This window comes from Nuphar pumila, chromosome 2, assembly GCF_984573655.1.
Source record: "Nuphar pumila chromosome 2, dmNupPumi1.hap1.1, whole genome shotgun sequence".
Classification (NCBI taxonomy): Eukaryota; Viridiplantae; Streptophyta; class Magnoliopsida; order Nymphaeales; family Nymphaeaceae; genus Nuphar; species Nuphar pumila.
Window position 1 is genome coordinate 72,937,390 of NC_143250.1, and position 25,727 is coordinate 72,963,116.

Sequence of the window (25,727 nt, forward strand, 5' to 3'; positions counted from 1 at the left end):
GTTTCCACCAAATTGTTCATGAAATCCGATTGACATGAATGCGCCCGTACAACCATGATGTATTGGATTCCTTAGACTGATGTATCCAACATCTTCATTCAGAATTTGATGTCAACCTCGAATTGAATAGCATCACGGATTTTGGTCACAGATCATCATATCAAATCACATGGGAGACAACCGTATATAAAATCAATGAAAACATTTAAGAAAGTTTTGTATCTGATTGATATATGGGGGCTTTGTAGGAAGGATATGACCTGAATCATGTTCCACCACAACTGAACAACCAGGATGAAATGAGTTAGAGAGCTTCAAGCTGGCATCTCGTGAAATCTGTTTGTCCTTGGAATCACCCCCACCAAATATGTGAAGGGAAGGACAGTGAATAGGTTTCTGAAACTCAAATGCTGGTGTACAAAATCCCGAACACAAAACTGCAAACTTAAAATCTATGCCAGCCTCTTCTCTTCCACGTCGCGCACAAAGAGTGGCAGCCATTGAAGCACCCTGTGAAAACCCGAGGACCCCATCAAAAGGTCCCATCTGACTAAAAACTGTTTTCAGATAGCTATAAGATTCTTCCCACCCTTCTGCTTGCAGCTGATATTGAAAAGGATCAAATGGTTCATCAGCGATCTTCCATTCTGTTGATGCCAAAAGCCCTTGCTTTTCTGTAATCAACCATGCAAATCTTCTCCTGGCAGTTGACTGAAAGGGTGGTTCCAGAGGTGAAATACCAGATACAGATGTATGGCTTTCACCAGGAAATTCGACTGTATTCCTATTTAATTGAGTAGGACGAGGCTGTACAATAAACGGCAATTCATGGGGTGCATCAACAAAGACAAAATCAGCTAGATGCTTCAATTTCTTCACGAAAGATCCCATTCTTCCCTTGAATCCTGAAGCATTCTGTCGGAATCCATGCAGGCATAAGATTCGCAATTTCTGTCGAAGCAAAGAGCCTATAGACACTGGAAGCAAGAAATACTTAATGAAAACACAATCCAAAAACATGTCAGCAAGCACCTAGGTAACTGAAGCTGCTCCTGAAACAGGAAGGCTAAGTGCAGGAGGAACACATGAATTACAGGACGTATACACACAGATCAACTTGGACACAAGGCACTGGCCCATCAATGCGTCTAGATGATATGCTTATTCATATCGACAATCCAGCTAAGAAAGGGATAAACCAAGTTTTAGTTAGAACACAAACCTTACCAACGGATTGTCCAGATGGCTCAGGCAAGTCTTCAGTTAAACCACATGTAGCTGATTCAGACTCCATTGCTGTCATTTCATCAGATGTCGACCGCAGTAATGATGAAAGATTTTCTGACAACTGAAGTGATGAGTTGCGCTTCCTACGCTTCTGACATAGTTCACAGACGTAGACAGCATTGCCATTTCTCTGCTCACAAAGAAGTAAAATGACATTGAAAGAGTCGATCACAATGATCTACCATACACAGATGCTCTTGATAAACAAAGACTACAGAACTTGATTCTGAACAGAGCCTGAACTATAATTCCAAAATCAATAGAAAATAAATAAACAATTCATGATCCATACCTGGCATTTGTCACAAACCAAAACTAGTATTCGACAATGATGGCAACGACAACGTGATGAGTAATCATCAAATGGAGAACCACAAAGTAAGCACGAACCAATAACATCTGTATCAGAACTTCCAACGGAAATCCTACAAACATTTGGACGAGTTAGATGATACAATCAGAAAGTACTTATCTCCTTTTTCAAAAGTTTTTTTATATAGCAGAAGAACAAGCTCACATAATGCAATATATGTACCTGTGATCAAAAACAAAATTCTTCCCTTTGAAAAAACCGCCATCAGAAAACTGTTCCAAATACCTTTGTATTCCACCTGATAACTGCCACACAGAAAAATGAAGCATTAAGAATTTGAGATCCAGCTATCTAGATGGTCACCTAACAATAATACAAAAAGGGATGTTATCAGTATAATCTCATCCCCCGGAAAGCAGAGCCACTAAGCTGCCACTTTTCTCCACCTAAAGCAGCATCTCACTGAAGGCAACTTTTTTCCACTTTGTTTTCAGGGTCTAATATGCATACCTTCTCTCTTCTTATCCTACCATACAAATTCATTATCCTGGATACCAGTTTTCTCTCTCTTTCTCTTTCTCTTTCTTTTCCTCAAGGTCATGTACACTCCCTTGGGTTCTTCTTCCTCGTTATTGCTATTGTTGGCACTCTCCAAAATATGGATAACCTTCTTTCCACTTCTCTTTGCAACACCCTGTTGTTCGTCATGGCTGACCTAGATAAGGGTGTTCCACATTTTTATCATTTTAAACTCAAGCAACAACCATTTTGGCAACATCTCAATGGACAAAATCTTTGGACAATATTATGGGTTTAAAATGTATGAGTTCAACGAACCATGAGGTACAAATGAAAATACCAAAGACCACAGTTTTGGCTTCTCCTGTGATCTCATAAGATGCAATAGTCAGTTATGGTCCTGCACAACCAACTAAGCTTGGCATTAAATTAAAAATAGACTGCCATTCAAGTTGCCAAAATCATGTCATCAATAGAGAATTTATTTGATAAACAAGATGGTGTTTGATACTGTCATGTTAAATTTGGTGGATGCTCTTTCCCTGTGAAAACCTCAACATCTATCCTTGGCACCAACCATACGCAAGAAAAAGCAGCACTCAACTATGTCCCTTCAATTCTTCATAAACTCTAGTTGGCTTTTAACATATCCAAGCTCCTTTATTGGATCTCTATTCCCTCCAAACAGCATGCTACATTGGAACTAGTTCTGCCAAGAGACTAGCCAACCGCTCATGATAAGCAAAGATATTTGAACAATCAGTCTAAGGTTCCTTCCTAGCAGACCATAAGATGCTTAATCTTCTGTTGTAAAAGCCCATGAGCGCAAATCAGTGGAAAACAACTATTATTAAGAAACTATAGGAAGTGACATAGTCAAACCTGATAAACATTCTCAAATCCAGCACCCTTCATCTTTAGGTAGGCAGATGCCATTTCACATCGTATTCCTCCAGTACAGTACCTGTGATTGTTAACATCAGCAAGAAGTGCAGAACATAAGCATCAAATTTGGCACTTTAGGTGCCATATTTAACGTTAAGTAAACTTGAAAAGAAAAACTAGCTTTTCCCAAAGGCACCATTTGGCATGCAAATGGAAATGTAATTCGCTAGATAATGGAAACAATACCAAACCACCAATGCAAACTCACAAAACCTGCAAATAAAGACTAAATATTACATCTGTCTTTGCAAAGTTTCAGCAAGAACAATTCGCAAAAAAATTCTGCTTTTTCTTATTAAGGAACCACAGGTTAACAGAGATTTGGTTTATACATCCTGGACTTATCAGAGAGATCTAGAGATTAGAATTTCACTACCCCACAAAGATGTTTGGTGGCATTATTAGCCATGTTGGAGAAGATAGACTTGCATGCAGCAGGGAAATTTGGATACTTCTATTAATGGCATCCATGACCACGTTAAAAAAAGATACCCTTGAATGGGACAGGAAATCAACAGTTGCACCATGTTATGCAACTTGGACTGATTAAGACTCCAAGTGAAGTCAACAAATGTCATCATGGCACCGATTTAGCATAAGTCTCACGAACTAAATTCAACTAAGACACATGAAAGATGTAATCAGTCTAAATTATGGACATTGCCAATTTGATACACTTTGTAGTGTTAGACAGGAAATCATGGTGTACACTTTCAGGTTTACTCTCTGGAGGAAGAGAACAATGAGCAAATTATCTACCATTTTGAACCTGAAGACATTGTCTTAGTAGCCAATTGTGCAGTTAAAGATACAGAACAATTTTCTGCTGATCCAGCACCAAGTTCCAAGCACTGAAGCTTATGCGACCCACCTTACGGGTGCCACCTCCTATTTCTGGAGGTCAAGACCTAGTGGGACCCACCCCTTGAGCGTCCCCTATTTCTGGAGTTCCTCTAAAAAACGTGTAGAGGACCTTGATGGCTCACGAAGAAAGGAAAATTGGAAGCCTAAGGTGTGGGCTAAGAATGGAGTGAAAGATCCCTATTTTTGGCTTGGTCAAAGTAGGATTAACTAGATTTAGCCTTTGCTTCTTTAGGTTTTATCTAGTTTTAGGATCTTATTTATTTTTATGCTTAGTAACTTGTGTAGGCATTATATGCCCCCTTGGCCCATATATATATATATATATATATATATATATATATATATATATATATATATATATATATATATATAGAGAGAGAGAGAGAGAGAGAGAGAGAGAGAGAGAGAGAGAGAGAGACCCTTGTATTTGGTTTGAATTAGCAAAATAATTGAATTGAATCTTGAACCTCTCTCTCTCTCTCAAATTCGTCCCTCTCTCTTGGACGACTCTCACTAGATGGAGTCTCTCTTGACTCAATTCTCTTTCTCTCTCTAGCAAGTCCCTACCCCCTGACTCATCCCTCTCTCTCTAGGGCTAGTCCCTATCACGTGTAGGTGTGTGGGCCCTTGTGGTCTGACTCATTTCAGTGGACCAAAGCTGCAGCCAAGGTCCGCCTCAATCTGGTGGTTCGAGCTCGTGTCCCCAGCAGATCTAACCTTCCAAAGCCTGCCTCTCCCAGTTGGACCAATACTGTAGCAGACTCCAACCTACTCAGCCCAACCTTAGTAAGCTATGCCACATGGGAACGGGTACAGGTGTGGGTACGACACATCAGTTCCAAAAAAATTGGGTACGAAGACACGACGATATATATATATATATAATCAATTTTTCCAACAAGACAACAACATAAATTAATTTAACATTTAACAACCAACTAAATTAGTAATAGGCAAACAACCTTTATTCAAAGAATCAAAATTCAATAAGTAAAGCTATAACTAACAAATTAACATTTAAGAAACAAGTTACAACAAGCTAATAACAATTTCAGATAAATAGATAATATACAGAAATTGCAGAGGCTTTGAAGAAAATGAAATCAAGAAGGGCAGTTGGCCCAGATGGTATTCCTATCAAGGCTTGGAAATGCTTGGGAGAGAAAGGTTTAGAATGGTTGACAAATCTTTTTAACAAGATTTGGCGGACAAATAAGATGTCTAATGAGTGGAGGAAGAGTACTTTGGTGCCTTTATATAAGAATAAGGGTGATATACAAGATTGCACAAACTATCGTGGTATAAAACTCATGAGTCATACTATGAAACTTTGGGAGAGGGTGATTGAGTCTAGGTTGAGGAAGGTTGTCATGATATCGGAGAATCAATTTGGTTTTATGCCTGGAAGATCAACTATGGAAGCTATACATCTTCTTAGACAACTTATCGAGAGAAATAGAGAGAGGAATAAAGATTTGCATATGGTTTTTATTGATTTAGAGAAGGCATACGATAGAGTACCTAGGGACGTTCTCTGATGGACAATGATGAAGAAAGGTGTTTCTCTCAAGTATATTAAAATAATTAAAGATATGTATGAAGGAGTAGTAACCAATGTCCGCACTTGTGGAGGGGTGACAACCTATTTTCCTATAACGGTTGGGTTACATCAAGGATCTGCTTTAAGCCCTTTCCTATTTGCTATAGTGATGGATGAGCTTACGAGATCAATTCAAGAAAATGTGTCGTGGTGTATATTGTTTGCTGATGATATTGTTTTGAATGATGAGTCTAGAGCTGGGGTTAATGCTAAGTTAGAATTATGGAGACAGACATTGGAAGCAAGAGGTTTTAAGTTGAGTAAGAGTAAAACAGAATACATGGAATGTCGGTTTAGTAAGCAACGAAGTAATGATGAGAGTGTAGTGAAGCTTGGTGAGCAAGAAATACCGGTGGATGATTGTTTCAAATATTTGGGATCTATCATTCAAAAGTATGGAGAAATTGATGGAGATGTAAATCATAGGATAAAGGTTGGGTGGATGAAATGGAAAAGTGCAACTGGAGTGTTGTGCGATCGTAGAATGCCATTGCGGTTGAAGGGAAAGTTTTATAGGACGACTATTAGGCCTGCTTTACTATATGATACGGAATGTTGGGCTGCCAAGAGACATCATATTCAAAAAATGAGTGTAGCTGAGATGCGTATGCTGAGATGGATGTGTGAAATACAATAAAAGATAAGATTCGGAACGAGGATATACGTAAGAAGGTAGGCGTTGCACCCATTGAAAATAAGATGAGAGAGAACCGTTTACGGTGGTTTGGACATATTCGGCGAAGGCCCAATGATGCTCCAGTTAGAAGGATGGAGAAATGAGAAAATATATTAGTTAAAAGAGGTCGGGGTAGGCCTAGGAAGACATGGATGGAGGTGATAGGAAAGGATATGAATGCTTTGAACCTCACCAAGGACATGGCATTGGATAGAAATGATTGGAGGAGAAGGATTCATGTGGAAGACCCATAATGATTTTCTTTTTTGGTTCATATCGCCGACCCAAATTATTTTGGGATGAAGGCGTAGTTGTTGTTGTTGTTGTACAGTAATACCTAACAATTAACACTTAGCAAACAGAAATATAGAAAAGCATTCTACACACATCCTACACAACAATCATAGCTTCCCTTCCTTTATCAGCCATCATACACACAATCAAACAATTCAAAGCAAAAATACCACATAAGCATTTATAGCTTCCTTTATTTTATGAGACATCCTAGGCACAATCAAACAATTCAAAGCAAAAGTATCACATAAGATCCATGTAAAGATTTAAGGAGACTTCAATCACGAACCAAAAGTCCACCAATCTTCAACTTGAGTGGATAACAAAAGTGTTATCTAAGGAACACACTTTCAATACCCACAAAGTGTTCTAAAAGAACACACAAACCCCACAAAAGGGATATACAAATGTCAATAAAAAATATATTTTATTCAATGAAGAGATTGTGCAAAAGCATACATTACAAGGAAGGAAAGACCCCTATATATACACATTATGAAGGAGAGTTAGATGGAAGAAGACAAAAAGAAAAAAGGGGAGCAAGCCCATTCCCAACGGCTAGATTTCTAGCTGTTGGGAGAGCCCAACGGCTAGAAATCTAGCCGTTGGGGGCTGGGAAGGCTTAGTCAAACTTAGTTTGACTAAGACAAAAACTGTATCAAAAAATAACTAAATATAAAAATAAAAACATATATATATATATATGTGTATACATATTATTGTATATACATAGATACATATTTATATATAGTACATAATGGGACATATACAATTTTAACACTCTCCCTCAAACTTATTGTAGAATAACTAAAAGTTACCTAGAAGGAAGTGAAATCTAGGAGCATAGAGAGGTTTCGTGAAGAAGTCCGCCAATTGGTACTCTGATGTGACATAAGGCAGATCAATGATCCCTTGAATGTATTCCTCTCGCACATAGTGGCAGTCCATCTTGATGTGCTTTGTTCTTTCGTGAAAAGTGTTGTTCTGGGAATGTAGATAGAGCTCTTATTGTCATAACACATCTTTGAGGCTCCTATTATAATGACTATCATATCAACCAACAGTCTTCTCAGTCAAACCACCTCTAATGTGGTTGTGACCATAGCCCGATACTCAGTTTCAATTGAAGAAAGAGAGACCTACTGCTTTTTGCACCTCCACGAGATTAATGATTCACCTAGAAAAACACAGAAACCCGTGGTTGAGTGTCTATTGTTGGAATCTCCTCCCCAATCTACATCGATATATGCAAGCAAGGTTGGTGCAGACGTAAATGACATAAAAAGGCCTCTAGAAATAAAATTTTTGAGATATCTAATAATACGCAAAACAACTTTCATGTGAACAGATGTGTGAGTGTGCTCAAACTAACTAGTTGTGTGCACAATGTGTGCTATATCAGGTCTTGTAATAGATAAGTAAGAAAGAACTCCAATACATTGTCGATAAGGGGTTGAATCATCCAGAGGCTCCCCATCATCGATCTTCATCTTGACATTTGTCATTGTTGGAGTTTCAACCTTGTCATTCGTGATTCCAAACCTTAGAATAATATCAGAAGCAAACTTAGATTGAGGTAATAAGTACCCTCTAGGAGAATAAGCGACTTCTATACCAAAAAAATATCGTAAAAAATCTAAGTCATTTCAAAATTAGTTTTAAGAATATTTTAAATATTTTGAACTCCTGTTTGTCGCCTCCAGTGATTATCATATCATCTACATACAACAGCAAAATAACAATACATGCATTAGAATCCTTAATAAATAGAGCAGTGTCAGTCAAACAAGATCTAAAACCAATATCAAACATAATTTTGTTGAATCTATCATACCAGGATTTAGGTGCCTATTTCAATCCATATAATGCCTTTTGTAGGCGAAGAGTCTTTCCTTGAAGAAGACTCATACCGGGGGTGCCTCAACGTACACTTCTTCCATAAGAATAATTTTATTTAATAAAGCATTTTTAACATCGACCATTTTTTAATTGAAGTTACCGCAATAAGAGTTCTAACTGTGGTCATGCGAGCTACCAATGCAAAGGTTTCTTCATAATCAATGCCATGTTCTTGCAAATATCCCTTTGCAACTAGCCTAGCTTTATATCGCTCAAGGGTTTCATCACTCTTAGTTTTTATTTTATATATCCATCTACAACCTATGGGTTTCTTCCGTGGTGAAAGATTTTGAATAGACCAAGTTTGAGCCTTTTCCAAAGCTTCAAGTTCTACCATCATAGCTTCAACCCATTCAAGGTGTTCATTGGCTTGAGCGTAAGATAAAGGTTCTACATATGAGTGAATTAGGACTATGCACGCTTGGTATTTTAAAGAAAATGAAATCATAGGATACAAATTTTGATGGGGGTTTTGATACTCTAGATGATTTCCTAATTTGCAGTTCATCTTTATTAAGGTTAGAAAACTTTTCAAGTACACATGAAGAGTTTTGATTTTCCTGCCTAGAATATTGAATACAAGTTTGATCATTGCTAGACAATTCATCAAGTGATTCAAAGTCGCTAGATTCAATAACATTCTCCAAATCATGCTCGCAATCACAATTGTCAATATCTTGTTTTGAAACAAGATCAAACAAAAGAGTACTCTGTTACTTCCTTCAGTTGATCCTTATCAAAGAAATTTTATTTTTTCAAGAAGGTTACATTTCGAGAGATGTATAATTTCCCATTTTTAGAATCATAACACTTGTATCCTTTTTGGTCATCGGCATAACCAAAAAAGGCACAAGGAATAGTTCTAGGAGAAAATTTGTCACTTATTGGTGAACATAAAACATTTGCAACCAAAGGTTCGTAATCTTGAATAATCAGGGGTGAGTTTGAAGAGTTTTTCAACTAGTGAAATATTGTGTAAAGAAGAAGATGGCATTCTGTTTATAAGATAAACAACAATCAGGACGGTTTTTGCCCAAAAAACCTTAAGCACACAGCTAGCAATAAGTAAAGTCTTTAATGTTTCAATAAGGTGCCTATATTTTTTTTCAGCTAAGTCATTTTGTTGTGGTGTGTGTGGACAAGATCTTTGATGTGTGATGCCATGTGAGTGGAGGTAATTTTTAAATTCATTTGACAAAAATCTCCTCCTGAATCGTTACAAAATATGAAAATATCATTTTTCAAATATATTTTTGACAAGTTTATGAAAACTTTGAAAATGAGAAAATATTTCAGATTTATGCTTAAGTAAATCCAAGTATATCTAGTAAAGTCATCCACAAAAATAACATAATATGCATATCCACCTTTAGACACAACTGGTGCTGGACCCAAAACATCTGAATGAACCAATTCAAATGGTCTAGATGAAACAAAAATTCAATATTTAAATGGCAATCTTTTCATTTTTTCAAGAACACAGTCTTCGTAAGTGAAATCATTAATACAACAACAACAACAACTACGCCTTCATCCCAAAACAATTGGGGTCAGCGATATGAACCAAAAAAGAAATTCATTTTGGGTCTTCCACATGAATCCTTTTCCTCCAATCATTTCTATCCAACGCCATGTCCTCAGTGAGGTTCAAAGCATTCATATCCTTTCCTATCATCTCCATCCAAGTCTTCCTAGGCCTACCCCGACCTCTTTTAACTAATATATTTTCCCATTTCTCCAACCTTCTAACTGGAGCATCATTAGGCCTTCGCCGAATATGTCCAAACCACCGTAAACGATTCTCTCGCATCTTATTTTCAATGGGTGCAACACCTACCTTCTTACGTATCTCTTCGTTCTGAATCTTATCTTTTATTGTATTTCCACACATCCATCTAAGCATCCGCATCTCAGCTACACTCATTTTTTGAATATGATGTCTCTTGGCAGCCCAACATTCCGTACCATATAGTAAAGCGGGTCTAAGAGTCGTCCTATAAAACTTTCCCTTCAACCGCAATGGCATTCTACGATCGCACAGCACTCCAGTAGCACTTTTCCATTTCATCCACCCAACCTTTATCCTATGATTTACATCTCCATCAATTTCTCCATACTTTTGAATGATGGATCCCAAATATTTGAAATAATCATTCACCGGTATATCTTGCTCACCAAGCTTCACTACACTCCCATCACTACTTCGTTGCTTACTAAACCGACATTCCATATATTCAGTCTTACTCTTACTCAACTTAAAACCTCTAGCTTCCAATGTCTGTCTCCATAATTCTAACTTAGCATTAACCCCAGCTCTAGACTCATCAATCAAAACAATATCATCAGCAAACAACATACACCACGGTACATTTTCTTGAATTGATCTCGTAAGCTCATCCATCACTATTGCAAATAGGAAAGGGCTTAAAGCAGATCCTTGATGTAACCCAACCGTTATCGGGAAATTGGTTGTCACCCCTCCACAAGTGCGGACATTGGTTACTACTCCTTCATACATATCTTTAATTATACTAATGTACTTGAGAGAAACACCTTTCTTCATCATTGTCCACCAGAGAACGTCTCTAGGTACTCTATCGTATGCCTTCTCTAAATCAATAAAAACCATATGCAAATCTTTGTTCCTCTCTCTATATCTTTCAATAAGTTGTCTAAGAAGATGTATAGCTTCCATAGTTGATCTTCCAGGCATAAAACCAAATTGATTCTCCGATATCATGACAACCTTCCTCAACCTAGACTCAATCACCCTCTCCCAAAGTTTCATAGTATGACTCATGAGTTTTATACCACGATAGTTTGTGCAATCTTGTATATCACCCTTATTCTTATATAAAGGCACCAAAGTACTCTTCCTCCACTCATTAGGCATCTTATTTGTTCGCCAAATCAAGTTAAAAAGATTTGTCAACCATTCTAAACCTTTCTCTCCCAAGCATTTCCAAGCCTCGATAGGTATACCATCTGGGCCAACTGCCCTTCTTGATTTCATTTTCTTCAAAGCCTCTGCAATTTCTTTCTTTTGAATCTTGCGCATGAAGTCACGATTTATCTCATGAAAAGGAATGGAGAAGTCTCCAAGATCTTGAGCATGACTATCATTAAATAGCTTATCAAAATAATCTTTCCATCTCTCCTTAATCTCCTCATCTTTGACTAAAACCCTTTGCGTTTCATCTTTGATACATCTAACCATACCCAAATCCTTCGATTTCCTATCTCTCATCTTTGCAAGCCTATAAATATCCTTCTCGCCTTCTTTGGTATCCAACTTGTCATAAACCTCCTTATATACCTTAGCCCTCGCGTTTCGAACAACTTTTTTAGCTTCCTTCTTTGCTATCATATACTTCTCCAAATTCTCATTATCACGACTCTTACTTAGATTTCTATAACACTCTCTTTTAACCTTAATAGCTAATTTGACATCCTCGTTCCACCATGATGTATCCTTACCTAGTGGTGCACCGCCTTTAGACTCACCCAATACCTCCTTAGCTACTTTTCTCATACCACCCGCTATCTTATTCCACATTGATTCTGAATCCTCCTCGAGACACCAATCAACTTCCTTAACTACCTGCTCTACAAACATTCCTTGTTTAGCTCCTTTCAGTGCCCACCACTTAATTCTAGGATCTATCCTATGTCTATCCCTTTTGCGGCATTGTCTAATTCTAAGATCTAAAATTAAGACTCTATGTTGTGTAGCTACACTTTCTCCTGGTATAACCTTACAATCGATGCAACAACCCCTATCTCTCTTTCTAAGTAGGAAAAAATCTATCTGACTCGTATTAACCCCACTTTCTAATTCTCCGTCACCCGTCACTACCATGGTAGGCCACTATCCTACCATCGAAAGTTGATAGGGCAGAAATTTGAATGATGCGTCGCCGGCACGAAGGCCGTGCGATCCGTCGAGTTATCATGAATCACCAAAACATCGGGCATAGCCCGCATTGGCCTTTTATCTAATAAATGCGGCCCTTCCAGAAGTCGGGCTTTGGTGCACGTATTAGCTCTAGCTTTACTACGGTTATCCGAGTAGCAGGTACCATCAAACAAACTATAACTGATTTAATGAGCCATTCGCAGTTTCACAGTCTGAATTAGTTCATACTTGCACATGCATGGCTTAATCTTTGAGACAAGCATATGACTACTGGCAGGATCAACCAGGTAGCATCCCTCGTAAACGTCGCAGCACTGGCCCGAAGGCCGCGCAACCGCGAAGCGTCATCCGTCGATTCCGACATTGAAAATATCAGTGCAGGAAGGAGAGCTGCCTTGACAAACTCCCCACCTGAGCCAACACATACCGAACATCCGAAAGCCCACATAGCGGCAAGGGAACCAACAACAACAGAACGCTGCAGTGTGGCCTGCCAAACCGCATGTCCAAGCCCTCTGCCAAGATGCACAAGGAACCTTGCAGTTGAGCTGTCAGCACCGAGTAGGGACACGATTCCGCTGCGGCGAAGGGAAAGCAAGCACAGAGACCCAAAAAAAGCACAAGCCGTGCACACGGGCATGAGCACGATGGACACGTTGAGAAGCCGAGCACCCAACCACCTCGTGGCAAATTAGCACAGCTCACACAGCCACGACCGCGCCGGGCATCAAAGCCAACACAACTCGTGCGCCAATGCATGTACAGCATGCCCGAAGCTCCGCCCACTAGCCGGCACAACGGCCGAGCGAGCGAGCAAGAAAGCCAGGGGCAACAGACACGCTGAACGCGAGAGAAGATCCGATGCAACCCATACAGTAGGCAACGCGTGCACAGGGCGCCTCGCCCGTGCACATCACGCGCCTCAGCACTCCGAAGTTCCGTCCCCTATATAGGTGTTTTGGGCGCTGACCCCCCGCTGACAGGAGGAACCCGAAAAACACCTGGCCAACCATAAAAATTTTTGAACACCCAATCGCTGTCGCAGTGGGCAACATGTGCAACGGCCGCACCAGCCAATGCCGCACTGTGCCGCAGCTGCGCGCATCAGGTGCACGCAACCGCACCCACAGGTACCAAAGCCGGGCGAACCGAGTGACGCACATGAGGTGCCGCAGCAGCACCGCACCGCGTGCCACGAGGATCAAAAAATTTGGTCCCCTATATAGGTGTTTTGGGCGCTGACCCCCCGCTGACAGGAGGAACCCGAAAAACACCTGGCCAACCATAAAAAATTTTGAACACCCAATCTCGCTGTCGCAGTGCGCAACATGTGCAACGGCCGCACCAGCAACTGCTTAACTGTGCCGCAGCTGTGCGCAACAAGTGCACGCAACCGCACACACAAGTACCGCAGCCGCGCGAACCGTGTGGCGCACATGAGGTGCCGCGTGCCATGAGGATCAATAAAAAATTTTTCCCCCTTTTGGGCGCTGACCCCCCGCTGACAGGAACGAATACGAAAAACACCCGGGCAACCATAAAAAAAATTTTGACCCCCAAGATTGCAAATATCGACACTCATTCAACCGATTGAAGGAGAGCATCCGACGGGTCTACGAGTCTCAATCGAGCTCTAGATCGTCGAATCACCAATTCCAGCCGAGCGCAATCACCAATTCCAGCCGAGCGCAAACCGTCACCTTGCCTACGAACACAAAGGGACGAGCAAGTGTTGCGACCGTGCAACGTGTGCCGTACTTAGTGCGCAAACCGTGAACTTGCCTACCGACACAAGGCACGAGCAAGTGGTGCAACCATGCAACACTTAGAGGCGTTCAGTCATAATCATGCCGATCCATAGCAGGGTCGAATCACCAATTCCAGCCGAGCGCAAAACCGTGACCTTGCCTACGAACACAAGGGACGAGCAAGTGTTGCGACCGTGCAACGTGTGCCGTACTTAGTGCGCAAACCGTGAACTTGCCTACCGACACAAGGCACGAGCAAGTGTTGCAACCATGCAACACTTAGAGGCGTTCAGTCATAATCATGCCGATCCATAGCAGGGCCGCATCACAAGTGTCGCAGACGCAGACGCGCAAAACCATGACCTTGCCTACGAACGCAAAGGGACGAGCAAGTGTTGCGGCCGTGCAACATGTGCCATACTTGGTGATAGGGCAGAAATTTGATTTTTAATATTACAAAAAATTTCCAAACTTGGAAAATATTGGATTTTTGATGCACTAGGATGTCCTAATCTTCTATGTCATTATTTTAAATCCATTTTTTGGACATTATAATAAAAAGCATCTTTCGGTATCTCCAAAAGATCCATATAGTAGAGACCTCCCTCTTTATGGCCTTGCTCAATCAGCGTCCCGGACTGGCGATCCTGCACCAAACATTCATTCGAAGAGAAGGAGATATTACAACCATAATCGGATATTTGAGACACAGATAAGATATTTAAATTTAATTTAGAAATATATATAATTTTTTGAATGAGAAACTTTTTGGAATTTGAAAGATCATTTTCAAAACTTCTTATTCCATCGATTTCAAGAAGCATACCATCAGCCGTAAAAACTTTTGAGAGACTTGAGTTGCTATAACATTCAGATAAAATATCATTGTTTGGGGTCATGTGAAAAGATGCACTAGAATCAAGAAGTCAAGGGATCTTACCTGGGTCCAAATAAGATGATACCAGTATAAAACCTCCTGAAGAAGATGATCCTTTAAAAAGATATTAAAGGGCTTCAACTAATTGTGCTAGAGACATGTTTCCAATGGATGATTCTTGAGGGATGATAATGTCCTTGCTCTTTGACTCTTGAGAGTCAACCAAAGCAACCTTCTTTTCAAATGTCCCTTTTACTTTAGGACATTGGGGCTTAGTGTGACCCGGTTCATGATAATAATAATAAATGATTTTTTTTAACTCATAGGTGACTTATATGTACGAACATAGTTTTCTGGTCTAGAAACGGCAAAGACCAAGTCATCTTCACTTTTGCTTACATGTTTTTTTAATCTAATTTCTTTCATACTCAACTCTTCTATAGTATCTTCAATAGAGGAAACTTTTCCTCTATGGAGAAGAATAGACTTTGTAGATTCAAATTCCGGTTTTAGACCGTTAATGAATTGGTAAAAGTGCTCCGCATCTATTTGTCTTTGGCGAAGTTCAATATCTTCGGGACAATGCCACTTTGGCTCTAAAAGAGTTAATTCTTCCCAAAGTTCGGATAGGTCATTATAGTTTTCTCTAATAGTTTTATCCCCTTGGACCATAGTTCGAACTTTATAATCTCAAGCCTTGTTAGCATGTTCAAATTTAGCAAGGCTTGAACACTTTTTTACATCCATATTATTAATAAGCCAAGACATGATCTTGGCATGTCTCATCCTCCATTCCTTCTGTTTCTTCTCATAAGTGGTTATAGCCTTAGCTTTCTCATTTTCGGTTAGAGGTACTTCTTTCTCACCTTCTACCTTAGCGAGAACTAGCTTGGGTTCCGGATCGGATCCATCTACTAGTCCCCATAACCCCTTTCCCCAAATAAGGTGCTTTATAATAGAAACCCATATTACATAATTGAAATCATTGAGTTTTATGGGTTTAACGGTAACATTATCATTGTCATCCATTTTTACAAGGGCTAAGAGAAAGATAAAGATAAAGAAATAAGAGGCAACGAACACGAGCACTCCTCCAACAATGATTCACACGATCACTTAAACACTTGCAAGATCACCAACACTTTGAAGAAGGGTCTTCAAATGAGCTTTAATACTTCTGAGCTTTGATACCATGTAAAGATTTAAGGCGACTTCAATGAGAAACCAAAAGTCCACCAATCTTCAACTTGAGTAGATAACAAAAGTGTTATCTAAGGAACACACTCTCAATACCCACAAAATGTTTTAAAAGAACACAAACACACAAACCCCAAAAAGGAGATATACAAATGACAATACAACAACAACAACAACAACAACAACTACGCCTTCATCCCAAAACAATTGGGGTCAGCGATATGAACCAAAAAAGAAATTCATTTTGGGTCTTCCACATGAATCCTTTTCCTCCAATCATTTCTATCCAACGCCATGTCCTCGGTGAGGTTCAAAGCATTCATATCCTTTCCTATCATCTCCATCCAAGTCTTCCTAGGCCTACCCCGACCTCTTTTAACTAATATATTTTCCCATTTCTCCAACCTTCTAACTGGAGCATCATTAGGCCTTCGCCGAATATGTCCAAACCACCGTAAACGATTCTCTCGTATCTTATTTTCAATGGGTGCAACACCTACCTTCTTACGTATCTCTTCGTTCTGAATCTTATCTTTTATTGTATTTCCACACATCCATCTAAGCATCCGCATCTCAGCTACACTCATTTTTTGAATATGATGTCTCTTGGCAGCCCAACATTCCGTACCATATAGTAAAGCGGGTCTAATAGTCGTCCTATAAAACTTTCCCTTCAACCGCAATGGCATTCTACGATCGCACAACACTCCAGTAGCACTTTTCCATTTCATCCACCCAACCTTTATCCTATGATTTACATCTCCATCAATTTCTCCATACTTTTGAATGATGGATCCCAAATATTTGAAATAATCATTCACCGGTATATCTTGCTCACCAAGCTTCACTACACTCCCATCACTACTTCGTTGCTTACTAAACCGACATTCCATATATTCAGTCTTACTCTTACTCAACTTAAAACCTCTAGCTTCCAATGTCTGTCTCCATAATTCTAACTTAGCATTAACCCCAGCTCTAGACTCATCAATCAAAACAATATCATCAGCAAACAACATACACCACGGTACATTTTCTTGAATTGATCTCGTAAGCTCATCCATCACTATCGCAAATAGGAAAGGGCTTAAAGCAGATCCTTGATGTAACCCAACCGTTATCGGAAAATTGGTTGTCACCCCTCCACAAGTGCGGACATTGGTTACTACTCCTTCATACATATCTTTAATTATACTAATGTACTTGAGAGAAACACCTTTCTTCATCATTGTCCACCAGAGAACGTCCCTAGGTACTCTATCGTATGCCTTCTCTAAATCAATAAAAACCATATGCAAATCTTTGTTCCTCTCTCTATATCTTTCAATAAGTTGTCTAAGAAGATGTATAGCTTCCATAGTTGATCTTCCAGGCATAAAACCAAATTGATTCTCCGATATCATGACAACCTTCCTCAACCTAGACTCAATCACCCTCTCCCAAAGTTTCATAGTATGACTCATGAGTTTTTATTGAACGGAAAGATTGACAATAAAATATAATATTTTATTGAACGGAAAGATTGTGTAAAAGCATATATAAAAAAGGAGAGGAAGACCCCTATATACACACATTATGAAGGGGATTTAGAGGGAAGAAAACAAAAAGGAAAAAGGGGAGCAGGCCCATTCCCAACGGCTAGATTTCTAGTTATTAGAAGAGCCCAACGGCTAGAAATCTAGCCGTTGGGGGCTGAGAAGGCTTAGTCAAACTTAGTTTGACTAAGTCCAAAACTGTTCCAAAAAATAACTAAATATAAATATATATATATATATATATATATATATTCTTGTATATACATATATATAGTACATAATTTTACATGTACAATTTTAACAATCCAAACAAAATCAAGTAACTAACCTATGTAAACTGATATAAAACTGAAATAATCTAAATATATTCTGAAAATATCTAAATATAATATATTCAATCTGAAATATCTAAATAATCTACATTCAGTCTGAAAATATCTAGATATTAGATATATTGAGTACAAAATATCTAATAATCTATATTCAGTCTGAATATCTAATAAATAATAATCTATATTCTGTCTGAATATCTAATAAATAATAATCTATATTCTGTCTGAAAATAGATAATCTATATTCAGTCTGAATATCTAATAAATAGTAGTATATATTCTGTCTGAAAATAGATAATCTATATTCAGTTTGAAAATATCCAAATATATATGCTATAGTGAATATAAACTGATAATATAAATTGAATACAAACTAAAAATATATACTAAATACAAAATGAAAATATAAATTGAATATATATATAAATTATAAACTGAAAATATAAACTAAATGTATGAAAATATAAATTGAACCCCCCCCCTAAAAAAACTGAAAACACACTATATCAATCGCCGGGAGATGCTCCTACCTCTTCGTCGTCCGCCGGAGGTCGTTGGAGTGTCGCGAGATGAGCTCCTTTAGTCGTTGGAGGTCATTGGAGTGTTGGAGGTCCACCGAAGGTCGCTGGACTGTCGCGAGAGAGACATAAAGAGAAAGGGGAAAGACGAGATAGAAAGAGAAAAGGAGAAGACAATATAAAGAGAGAAAAGTGGGAAATGAGATGGGGGAAGACGATAGAGAGAGGGAAACAAAGAGGGGGAAGACAAGATAGAGAGAAGGGGGGAAACGAGATGGGGAATCGAGAGGGAGACAGAGAGAAAATCGAGGGAGAGAGAAAGAGAGAGGCGAAGTCGAGGGCAGAAGGAGCGAGAGAGAGAAGTTGAGATCAGAGGGAGAGGGTCTGGGGCATCGGGAGAGCAGAGAGAGAGGGAGGGGGGTGGGGGACCACATTGACCTTGGTCAAACCAAGGCTATTAACACAGAACCAACCTGGCACAATGCGGGACCTGACCCACGACATACTCGCACTGCGTCGGGTACCTGCCCCCGTGTCAACCAGTGCCAACACGGGTACGGCTACCTCCAAGTCGTGTCTATGTGACTTAGTCAGTAAGTCGTCCCAGGCCTAGACTTAACCTCAAACCTAGTTTAAAAGCCCCCGGATCCAAATTTGCCAAAACCACAATTTTGACGAAGCTCGTTTTTCGTCAGACTTGCAAAAATCACCCAACTCAATCCGTAAGGAGTCTTGAGTCTCAAATTTGGACTCAGTACACCTTAGGATTTCCAGTTTCATCACCTTGAATTTCAGAATTTTTAGAGTTCTCTTTAAAGAGATCTCTATTTTACAATTCGGGCCTACCGGAACCAAAACCCAAATATCTTGCAAAAAACCCTAAAAAACCTGTCACTTGTCCTAACTAATTTTACCTAGACCTAGTCTAAGGCATCCAGAATCATCCCTTAAAATTTGAGATATTTTTGTGGTGCTGTTTGGACGCATTGAATTTTCTAGGTAAACCTGTCAGAAAACCAAACCTTGTTTACTCGAGTTTGACCTTTGACCTAGACCCAGTCACACACCACTCCCTATGAATTTATTTTGTGAAAACTACATAAATTCTAGGAAGCCCAAAACCTTTAGAACTGTGCAATTATATTATAGGCATCTTTCCAACCTGTTTGCTTTTGCTAAAATTAAAGATCCACGTTATAGAAAGAAGACAAAGGAAAAGACCAAGGAAAAAAAGAAGCAAATTGGCTCTTTAATAATGAAAAGGACATTTACTAACTATAATATATTCAGACAGAACGTCATGCATCAAACAAATGCAAAAGAAAAGAAGATCCAAGATCCATCAAAATAAAAATTACATGAGAATACAGTTTCCTTGCAACTTGTCTGAATGTTCATCTATCCAAGCAGGTAGGTCACTATATTGCCTGATTCCTGGATCTAAAGTCTCAACAGCTGCAGCTTGAAACTTCCCGATTTTTGTCTCATACATGTTTCTCACATCCAATAAAACATGTCCGTTAGAAGATTTAGAATCCATGTTCCCTGCATAGAATTTGTTGTTAGTTCCATATACATGAGCATTGGGATAGGATGATTAAAATTAAATAAGGCCCTCTTTGGTAGTTTTGATTTTTGTTTATAATTAAAGCAATGTTTTGATCACAAACTATTTGAACTTAGGATTAAGAAGAAAGAGGAATAGGGAGAGGACAAAGAAGTGGTGGTGATGGTGATGATAGGGTGAAGAAGGGGTAGCAATGGTGGCGATTGCAGTGAAGAAAGGGTGGTGGTGGTGAAGTGATGGTGGCAATGGTGGTGAAGAAGTGATGGTGGCAATGGTGGTGATGGGGTGAAGAATAAGCAGTGGTGGTGGTGGTGGTGGTGAAGGGATGGTGGAGGTGATGTTTGTGAAGAAGGGGTGGAGGTGGCAAATAATAAATGGCTGTGGTGATGGTGCTCATGATGGTCGTGAAAACGGGATCATGATGGTAGTAGTAGTGGTGGTGATGGTGGTGATGATGGTAGACTGAAAGAAGTAGAAAAGAAAAAATAAGTCCCACCTTGCTTTTAAAAAGGGGTAATTTCTATTTCTATTTACGAAAATGTGCTTAAAAAATAGATCTGACAAGCACGAAAATTATTATTTAAAATATATATTAATAGAGAGGAGCTATTTATGAAAAAAGTTCATCTTTTGCCAAACTTCTGGCAGGTAGGGATTTGAATTGTTAAGAAAAATGTCACATAATAGACAAATAATTGACCTGCTTTTTGAAGAACTGAATGAAAATCAGCTGCTGACAGATGTTCTCCAGCATTTGAAATGGATGGTGGCTTAGACAATGGATGAGATCCAAGTGTAACTAATTCCTGCAGCAGATCAAGAGAAACAAGATCAGAAACAAGTCAATTTAGTGAAGGAACAAAGGAGGAAAGACTTACAAAAAACTTTCAGAGGTCATGTCAAGAATGGAAATCCTGGTCATAATTTAAGCAAAATGCAGGACAGCAATGAAAAAAATGCAAGACAAGGTCCACAAGAAGTAACTATTACATAGATACATAAACAAAAATTCATGCAAAGTGACATCATCATAACACAAGCATGTGAGTATGGGTCGTAGGTGCACACACGATACGATGTCGCAAAAGTTCCACCAATTATAACCCTCATAATAATCCATATTCTGGTGAGCCAATAGATGGAACAACATGAAAGCTAAAGCAAGTTCCATAGACAGTAAGAATCATGTTAAATAATATCCTACATATAAAACAAAGTGCAATATTAGGCTTATGAGCAATATGGCTCATATTTCTCTGTAAATATTGTTTCTTATATTAGGAAGCATTTCCTAGCAAAACTTACAAATCCTCCTGGTATATGTTTTTCCAATCCACCATCTTGTTTTTATCATAGATCTTAAGCAATGGGTATTTGACGTTGTTGTATTGCAAACATAGCCACAAATATAAGCGATATTTTGAAAAAATTTGTGATAATATTGCTGTAAATTCATAAAACAATATTAAAGGCAAAATCTCATGGATTTTGAATATATATATATATATAATCACAATCTTATCACGAAAATATTGTGATCTTATTAGTTACTTGTTTACTGCTATTCTATATCTTAAATATGTTTCTATGATTCTTAGGTGCCGATGTTTAGCAACCTGACCTATATTGAGGGATTGCCTTGCCCAGATATAGCTTAGGCTGATATTTGTGATTATGATTTGCAAGGTCTTGTACCTTCATTATACCATTTTTTTTGCTATCCTTATTAATATTTTACTTCATATATCATTTTTGTTGTATTAATTCTGAAACAGTTTTATCTAATGAGCTCCTCCAAAATTCTAGTTTTTTTCTTTATATATTCTTTATATATTCTTTATATAGATTAACAAATATTACATCATATCATTTGCAAAAAGATAGACCAAGTGACATCATCTTATATAGAAGATGCTACTTCATCTATACCCAGTGCCAATAGCTATGGCCTTAAAGTGGATTTTGTATTTAGCCCAACCTTAAATGTGCTTGTTCTTTTGCATTTGCATGATTTCAATAGATTTATATGGGATACCGTTCTTTCCAATAATGACCAATTAGGTTACATGGAATTCTGTTATAAGCTTTCTTTAAGACAATAAATATGTAGATGAATCACACCTCTCTTGGAACTTTTATATGAGTTGTTTTAATAAAAAGGTAGCCTCCAATATTGATTTTTCTGGCATGAAAAACAATTAGCTTTTGGATAGATGTGATTTTTTTACCCATCAGATCTCCAATGAATTAATAATATAGGATGGTGTTTTTGGTACACAAGTATAAAAAATAAGGTAAGGGATAAATATTTGCTTGTGTGGTAGATCTAAGTTCAGTGTCGATGGAAGCATTCTTCATATCTTTATACACAGTGGATGAATAACAATTTAAGGATTTAGGAATGGTTTTTTCTATGTTGCTACTGCACTTAATTGCTTTGGAAGCTCTCAGATGGTTAGTGAGATCAACAATAACGAAGTTAGTTGCACTGTGTTCATCCTAAACTGCAGGTGAAGTCACCTTTATAAACTTAACAATAGACGCACCATCTCCATTGTTAACAATGTCATCCACACATAGGAAGATAATAACTGACCTTCTAGATCATATAAATATTTTTCTGTTTGAGGAAAATTACTGGAAGCCCTAGGAAGCATGCAAATGCAACATATGCAACTTGATAGTGGAATAGGGTGCAACCACATCTCTCTTCACCTTTTTCTTCCCTTGTATTACTGCAGGCACTTACCTTCTCCATTAATCTGTGCAATAACAAAAAGCTGTGTTGCTTCTTTTAAAAAAACACACACAAAGATGTGTTGCATCCTTTAGCGTTGCTGATGCATGGGCTAATTAAGTAATTTTAGAGAAAATATCTGGGCTTGATGATTGACAATGAATTTTGTTTTTTCCCTAATAGTGTCAATGCTCCATTTAATGCATCCATACATCTTATTTTGGAATTAAAAATTAGAAAAAGGAATAAAAGTAGAGAAGGAAAAAAAATTCATGCACAAAAGTTTCTGTTGACATAGAAACCTGTAGGCTATGTCACATGGACACTCCATTTTGCCCCCCTTACCCGTGTCGACACACATGTCCCCGTGTGTTGACACGTCGACACCTGGACACGCCATTTTACCCTCTGTATGTACAAGTTTGTATTCAATTTATAATTTATAATTATATTTTCAGTATATAATATATATTTTAGATATAGCATATATATTTAGATTATATTCAGTTTATTTTGAATTTGTTTTATATTTATGTGATATATATATATATGAGAACTGAACATATTAGGCCCCATTTCTCGTTTTGCCCCATAGTTTTGAAGTGTCTTATGATAGATATGAACCGTTAGACGTGTTTAGCATGCTCTATTTATTGAGAATCGACTCTTGGATCATGGTTTTTCGATGAAAAAAATGTTTTTATAAGCTGGGAAAATTTGATACTTTCATAGCCATTGATTTTGGATCACCGGAAAAACCTGTATACAGGTAAGATTCCGGTGATCCAAAAACCGGTTCCCACTAAACAAAACCTATAGATCACATCTATGGTGATAGATGTGAGAAAAAATACCAAAAAACTGTGATTTTGAGGGATCAAAATGTGGCATAACGATAAAGTGGGCAGAACCAGCGCATTACTCTCTCTCTCTCTCTCTCTCTCTCTCTCTATATATATATATATATATATATATATATATATATATACTGTGTTCCCCTATCCACATTTTTTGGAATTACCGTGTCATACCCTCCGTAGCTGTACCCGCGCATGCACCATACCCTGGTGACATAGCCTATAGGCTATGCTTGTACTTTTACCAAAGATAGTGAGTTTCTATGAGGATGAGAGAACCCTTGCTGCAATAGAAGAGGTTGTCATCATCTGGTTCTAATGAGGATTTCCATTGCAAAAGCTAATATCATTTTGGACTTTTGAAATTTGGCATAACCTTGTTCAGCTTGTAAAAAAAACACTTAGGTGGATGTACATAAAAGAATACAATTAGAAATAAATATCATAAGAGGTTTGTGATTACTATCAATAAAAGAAAAATTAGAGAGTGTTATTTAAGATGGCTTTGACATTTTGCACAGAGACATATAAGTATATAACAATACCAAGAAGGAAGGTTAACACACTAGGTAAAAGGAACAAAGAAAACAAAAAGGTCATTTAAATCTTCAAAGGAAGCCATAAAAAGGGAAATATGAAAGACTGTAGAGTGATAGATTTTGTAGCTCTAGATAGGAAGGGATTGGGAAATAGAACTAGTGAAGCCGAACCTAAGTAGTTAGGATAGGGTTTGATGGTGATGATTATGATGACTATTTTAGGTAATATGAACTTGATATCATAAGATTGGCTTGAAAAAATATATAGTGCCAAATATTGTATGATAGCTAATAGTTTTTTTTATGAGGAGGAACCCTCGCCAAGCCAGGAAAACCCCGGGTGGGGCCCAACGACCACCCTGCCTTACGTGGCCCACCTCTGAAAGTTATGGACACATCCGTGAGCCAGTGGAGAAAATGAAGGAATATGTCATGACGATAGTCAAGAGATCATTGCTATAGGACGGCAACATAAACAAACTAGAAACTTAAAGGTAGATTTCATGTGAAAAGGAATCAGCCCAAGAAAATAAATGCATAGTTTAACAAAAATAAAAATTAAGGAAAAAAAGGAACATAAAAACCCTGAACATTGAGAGACACTCATTCTGCTCGCTGAATGAAAATTCGGTTTAAAGACGGTGGATCCAAAACAAAAGCTCAAGACTAAAAGAGTTCTGAAAATGGAAACCATAGCCAAGCGCTGAAAATAATAAGCTCATCAAAATACAGTATGCATTTCTATTTTGAGCTAATGATTGTGAAAATTCACCTTCCCTTTCCGCCATGAATCTATCAAAATCAAGAAGAAAAAGAGCTCATGTTACCTTGACGACTCGAACGGAGAGTGAAGTGAACCCACATTCTCTAGCAACCCTATCGTCCGATGGATGTCGGCAAGATGCGATTTTGAAGTCAGTTCCTTCAAATAAAGCAATCGACTTTACTGCTGCAATGTGCTTTTCCAAAGAAGCCAACTTGCCCCCAACCTGGAGATTGTCAACCACATAAATCTTTAGAAAAATGCAGAATTTAATGAGATCTACTTAAGGCTCAATAGGATAATCACCACTGTCATCTTCAACGCTTCTCATATGAGGAATGTTAAGGGAGCGTTTGGATGCACCCATTAATCGCGAAAGAAATTGGGGGCAAGTGGGAAACTTGCATTGCGGTCCATAATGCGATTTCCCAACTTATCCCACTTTTCTGGACAAGTGGGTGCATCGCAGGACGCCTTATGGTTTTCCATTTTGAGAAGAGAAAGAAAAAAAAAATAAACAAGGAGATGGGGATCGTACGGTGACGTTGACACCGGCGGGAGCGATGCGGACGCGTCCGAGGAAGCCAAGGGACTCGCAGTTGGAACGGAAGAAGTGGACCATGGAAGGGACGTCGGGAATGGAGACGAACTTGTAGTAGAGGAGGACCCCTTCCTCCCCCTCCTCTTCCCCATCTCTCTCCTCAGCCATATCTCTCTCTCATAAGACCACTAAACCCTAATATC

At 38.5% G+C, this 25,727-nt stretch overlaps 1 protein-coding gene across 1 annotated transcript; it reads right to left on the reverse strand.

Annotated features, from left to right (window-relative positions):
* Window positions 1-78: 78 nt before the first annotated feature.
* On the reverse strand, window positions 79-25,727 carry LOC149845752 (rhodanese-like domain protein). Its single transcript, XM_089995976.1, has 9 exons — window positions 25,522-25,727; window positions 25,048-25,209; window positions 20,788-20,893; window positions 19,879-20,065; window positions 3,002-3,083; window positions 1,823-1,905; window positions 1,580-1,712; window positions 1,228-1,417; window positions 79-977 (listed from the first exon to the last, which is right to left on the reverse strand). The coding sequence occupies exons 1-9, from the start codon at window positions 25,690-25,692 to the stop codon at window positions 193-195; spliced, it is 1,899 nt and encodes a 632-aa protein (XP_089852102.1). The 5' UTR covers window positions 25,693-25,727; the 3' UTR covers window positions 79-192.